The sequence below is a fragment of the Pararge aegeria genome, chromosome 27 (genome assembly GCF_905163445.1).
Source record: "Pararge aegeria chromosome 27, ilParAegt1.1, whole genome shotgun sequence".
NCBI classification, from domain to species: domain Eukaryota; kingdom Metazoa; phylum Arthropoda; class Insecta; order Lepidoptera; family Nymphalidae; genus Pararge; species Pararge aegeria.
Genome location: NC_053206.1, coordinates 78,857 through 84,270, shown reverse-complemented (window position 1 = coordinate 84,270; position 5,414 = coordinate 78,857). Strand labels below are relative to the sequence as shown.

The 5,414-nt window shown below is 41.0% G+C and overlaps 1 protein-coding gene across 1 annotated transcript; it reads right to left on the bottom strand.

The window, feature by feature from the left end:
* Positions 1–5,213, bottom strand: LOC120635722 (mitochondrial coenzyme A transporter SLC25A42-like). The gene is made up of 2 exons (XM_039906848.1): positions 5,046–5,213; positions 1–161 (listed from the first exon to the last, which is right to left on the bottom strand). Exons 1-2 carry the CDS (start codon positions 5,192–5,194, stop codon positions 23–25), a joined length of 288 nt encoding a protein of 95 aa, XP_039762782.1. The 5' UTR covers positions 5,195–5,213; the 3' UTR covers positions 1–22.
* Positions 5,214–5,414: the final 201 nt, after the last annotated feature.

Genomic DNA, 5,414 nt, shown 5'->3' with positions numbered 1-5,414 from the left:
GTTATTACCAATATTACACGTCTCACGTGGTCAACGTGAGCGATATGTCTCTAAGCGCGGACTTGATCGCATCGTAGGACGCGAAGGAGATGCCCACCGCGATGGGGCCCTTTACCCAATTCATGCTGAGCCCTTTGAAGAAACCCCGCCAACCCTCCGATCTGTGAGATGAAAATCTAATTTGTAAGATGTGATTATCCGGATGATCCGGACGTCACGGACGTTGCTGGGACAGTTGTGGCTCCTCCGTTTATTGCAATTTATGTTATCATAGTTCGTGTGTTGCGCCAATTTGAAGTGATATAAATGTGTATAGTGACTAAGTAAACTGGAGGAACTATTATCTTGCACGGACTTGCTCGGAAAAGGTGCGTGAAGCAAATTTTATTCTCTAAACTTGTAGTAACATTTTAGAAATCGAAGTCAGTTCCATATAAAGTGAAGTACATATATAAAGAATTTACCCTCAGTTAAGTTATTCCAACGGCGCTATCTAGAGGACACATCGTAAACTACGACGACCGCATCGCAGTGAAGACGCGACGTGCGCCAGCGCGTTAAACGCGAGGTCATTTGAGTGTGCGAACGCCACCTAGCGGAGCCTAAACCTTACGTTTAATACGGCCACCTACCGTTGAACGCATACATTACGAAACGCCGCTCGAAATAATTTCGCAATATGGTCAAGTGCGGGGCTTGCGGGAAGTTTTTGTCTGTCATAGGTGCCGCTAGTTGTAGCGAGTGCCCGGGCCTATATCACAGAGCTTGTGTGGGACTTCCTGAACATGCGCTGTCTCCCAAACAATGGAAATGCCCGGAATGCATGGCAAAAAAACCAAAAATAGGCAATATTGACACTCCGGTAAAAGGCACTGATACTCCCTATACGCAGGGTGGAAAATCGAATCTTTCGCCCGAATCGGTCACATCGGTATCGTTTAAGGAGGCTGATATCCTTAACGATACAGCTTTAGATGCAACCCAGGCGTTGGATTTGGGCCTCGAAATGCGTCTTTTCCGTGAAGAGCTCCAGCATTTAAGGAAGGAGCTCAGGGATTTCCGTGCGAACCTGTGTGACATACGCGGTGCAGTTGTTGCCTGCAACCAGCGCATAGACGACTTGGACGGTAGACTGATAAATCTTGAGAATTCCGTCAAAGTTTCATCCAGTCACAAATGTTCCGAAATCGACAAACTTGAAGAGACGATTTGTAAACTCAAAGAGGACCTCAATGATCGGGACCAGGACCTCCTACAGTCAGATATAGAGATAACAAATCTCCCGGAAATTTGCGGGGAGAACCCAGTTCATACCGTCACGGTTATAGCGGCAAAACTGGGGATTGAACTGGATAAGAGGGATATCATCTCTGCAGAAAGAGTCGGTAAGAGTAACGAAAGTAGCTCTCAGCAAGGACCGACAAGCCGTGGTCGTCGGATTGTGGTGAGGTTGTCGAGGCCAAACCTGCGCGATGATTTTCTACGGAGTGCCCGTACTCGCCGGGGTGCCACCACTGAGGGATTAGGTCTAAACTCTCCTTCTAGAAGATTTTACGTTAATGAGAGACTTACAAGGCAAAACAAACAACTATTCTATTTAGTTCGAGAATCTGCCAAACAGAAGCAGTGGAGATACACGTGGACCAAACGTGGCAAAATCTACGCGCGTGAAGGAGAAGGCAAGCCAGCACACTATATAAAGTCAAAAAAAAGACCTCGGAAAGATTTTTTGGCGATATCTGAGTTGGGTCTTTGAATTTGCCAAAAAAAATGTTCATGCTTTACAAGTAATAGTTTTGTTTTTATTTCAAATTTTCATTTTTATAATTTTATGTTCAAGTGATATGGTTATGTATAAATTTTACTCTACATGTATGTATACTAAACTGCATAGGCCTAAGCTCAGCCACATACTCTTACTAGTGTGTAACGTACAACCTAACTTCCCTATGAATAATACAGGAGTTGAACTCGTTGCTGCCTCAGTTATGCGTGCACGGACTAATGCTGCCCCAATTAACCTTTGTATAACAGCATGTATATTTGTGTATATTGTATTTCCATTCGCTACTCTATTTCATGTTTATTTATTCTTATTAGACTCTCTTACAAGTGAAAACCGGCACAATTTGATCAGATATTTAAAAAATTATAAAATATATTATATTGAAATATATGTCAACAAAAGAGAAAAAAAAATTCTTTAAAGTTGGACTCTTTAATGCCGGATCCCTCGGAACTAAACATGAGGAATTTCTTGTGGCAATGAGTGAAATAGATGTCGATATCATTGCAATTAACGAAACCTGGATTCGTGAAGGGGAAGAAGGACTTGCTCCAGTGGTACCGGGATACAGGTTACTCCACAAACCGCGCCCAGCCAATGTTCGTGGCGGTCGGGGTGGAGGGGTGGGTTTTTATATAAAAAAAACAATAAAAATCAAAATATTAGACCACCCTAATCTTCAACCGGTAGAGCAAATGTGGCTCACAACAAAAATAAATGGTAAACGAATCACTATAGGCTCAGCGTATAGACCCCCCTGGCAGGACGTTAATTTATTTCTGGAGGCGCTGACTCAGTCTGTGACCAACTTCTCGGATTGTGACAATATTGTGCTGCTGGGTGACTTCAATATTAATCTATTGAACCCATACGATAATAAATCTAAGCTATTCAATGATTTTATTCAGTGCGTAAATCTAGCGCAACTGGTCACTGATCCTACTCATTACACTGACCATAGTAAAACTCTTATAGACATTACACAACATTAGAAAAGGTAGTATGTAAGCAAGTCTCCGATTATATTGAAAAGAAAAATATTTTACCAGAATTCCAATCGGTCTTTCGCAAAAGCCATAGTACAACTACTGCCGTCATGGACGTAATTGATAATATCCTCACTGCACAAGATCAAGGCATGGGAACTATACTAGTCCTACTAGACTTTTCTAGGGCTTTCGACTCAATAAATACTTCATTACTTCTATCTAAGTTGGCCTATTACGGATTTACTAACAACACAGTAAAATGGTTTGACAGCTACTTTAAGAATCGGAAACAATTTGTCGAAATAAATCAAGTTAATGGCAATAAGTTGGCCTCTGTCTCGTCTCCAGTACTCAGAGGAGTTCCTCAAGGATCAGTCTTGAGTCCTATACTCTTCGCACTGTACACTGCAGACATGGTCCGCTCCATCAAACATTGCAAATTTCACCTATACGCAGATGACGTTCAGCTGTATCACTCATTTCATCCACTAGACACAAATGAAGCTGTAATAAAAATATCGCAGGACCTTGAAAATATATCAAACTGGTCTCAAATAAACTCTCTCAATCTCAATCCTCAAAAAACAAAACTGATGATTTTAGGATCTAAATGTACAGTCGGTAAGATTGAAGCGTATATGCCGTCCATAAAAATTAAAGACGACGTAGTGGAAAGAGTTTATGAGGCCAGAAACTTAGGGGTAATATTTGACGCTAACTTACACTTTGAAACTCATATTAGAAATATAGTCAAAAACAGCTTATATAGGTTAAAAGTTCTATATAAAATGCGCCAATACCTCAACACCGACGTTAGAATACAGTTATGTGAAGCTCTAGTCCTCTCAAAACTTAACTATGCTGATACTGTTTACGGGCCATGTATGTTGGCCAGATCAGCAAAGTTAGTGCAAAGAGTCCAAAACGCCTGCGCCAGATTTTGTTTTTCTATAGCTCCTCGTTCTCATGTCAGCCCTTATATTAATAGCGCAAATATGCTAAACATGGAGTCTCGACGTAGACTCCATTTAGCTACTATGCTGTTTGGCATAATGTCCACAGGCAAACCAGCATATTTGCGTTCAAAAATAAAATGGGCTCACGAAAATGGAAAACGTAGCACAAGGTCTGCGCCTCGGATCTCAATGCCATGGCATAAAACTGCTGCTTTTCGTGGTACTTTTAAGTACTCTGCCTGTAAGGTCTGGAATGACCTTCCACCTCCAGCCCGTATGAGGAAGTCAATGATTTCGTTCAAGAATGCCATTAAAAAGGTATTTTTGGATAATCAAAAAACTCATCAATAAAAAGACATTCCGGATCTTTCAGACTAATTGCTTGTTGTCGGGCTTACGCGTAACATCTGTTTATATATATATATATATATATTTTTCCTTTTATGTGGTGGTGGTTCTATTGTATCGTTTGATAATTTTATATATATATTATTTTACTTTATTTTTCCGTATACTTCCTCTTCTTGTCAAGTTCACTTCGCTTCTTTTTAAACTTTTCCCGGCAAATCCGTGACGCCAATCAAGGCTATACCTGAAAATCAGCGCTGCAGTTGTCAAATACTGCAGCAACATGCTGAGGTAGCAGCCTTTTCAGCTGAAGCACCTTTCGATAAGGCATTTACTTTGTAAAATAGTGTATAATTAGTTTGAATGTAATTAGTTTTCATTAGTTTACTTATGTGTGGAAGCTGAATAAAGTTTATTATTATTATTATTATTATTATTATTATTACTTCCAAAAGTATATCGCCCAAGTATAGAACTTTTGGTATAACTAATGAAAGTTTTTAAATAGAATTTAAAATAATGGTTTGAAGCCAATAATTTGGTTTTAAATAGAAAGAAAAACTAAATGCATATAATTCCCATTACTTAATGTACACGTGTAAACCACTGTACTACTTAATAATGAGAAGTTGAACCTGGTGGATAAGACAGTTTTTCTAGAAATATCGTTAGATGCTAAACTTCAATGGGCTAAAATTCATGTACATAATTTATATTATTTTTATTTCAATGGGCTAAAATTCATGTACATCCTTTAGTTCTGCCGCCTAAGCAGTAAAGAGGTCACGCCATATGACAGACATAGAAACTGTTGGAATTGTCTTATGGGGTACTGCCTGGGTAAGAAGATAGGGGTAGAAATGCATGTAACATGTTACAGCCATTTCTACCCTTTGTAGGTATACCTGTCCACAACGGTACAGCGCGATGTCGACAGGTAACAGCGGTAATCAAAGTTGTCGTTACCTGTACACGGTGCGCAGCGTGGCCGCGATGGTGGGGTAGGGGTAGGTGCGGTCGACGCGACGCCGCGCGGTTTGCATGCGGCGCCGCACGATGTCCAGCGGGTACGACGCGGTCTGCGCGAGCGCGCCCGCCGCGCCGCCGAACGCCATGTTAGTGAGGCCTCGCGGGCTCGAGCCCGTGTACTCTGCGGAACAGATTTAGCTCGATTCATTCATTTAATTCATCCATTACAACTCAAGCCATCGACCGCATATTGCTAACTTCCCATTGACATTGCTATTCCAAGTAAACGGTAAAATGGTTTTATACACACGGGTTTTTCACGCCATTGGTTGCCTTGAAGAGATCGAGGCCACTGGCTTTTTAACC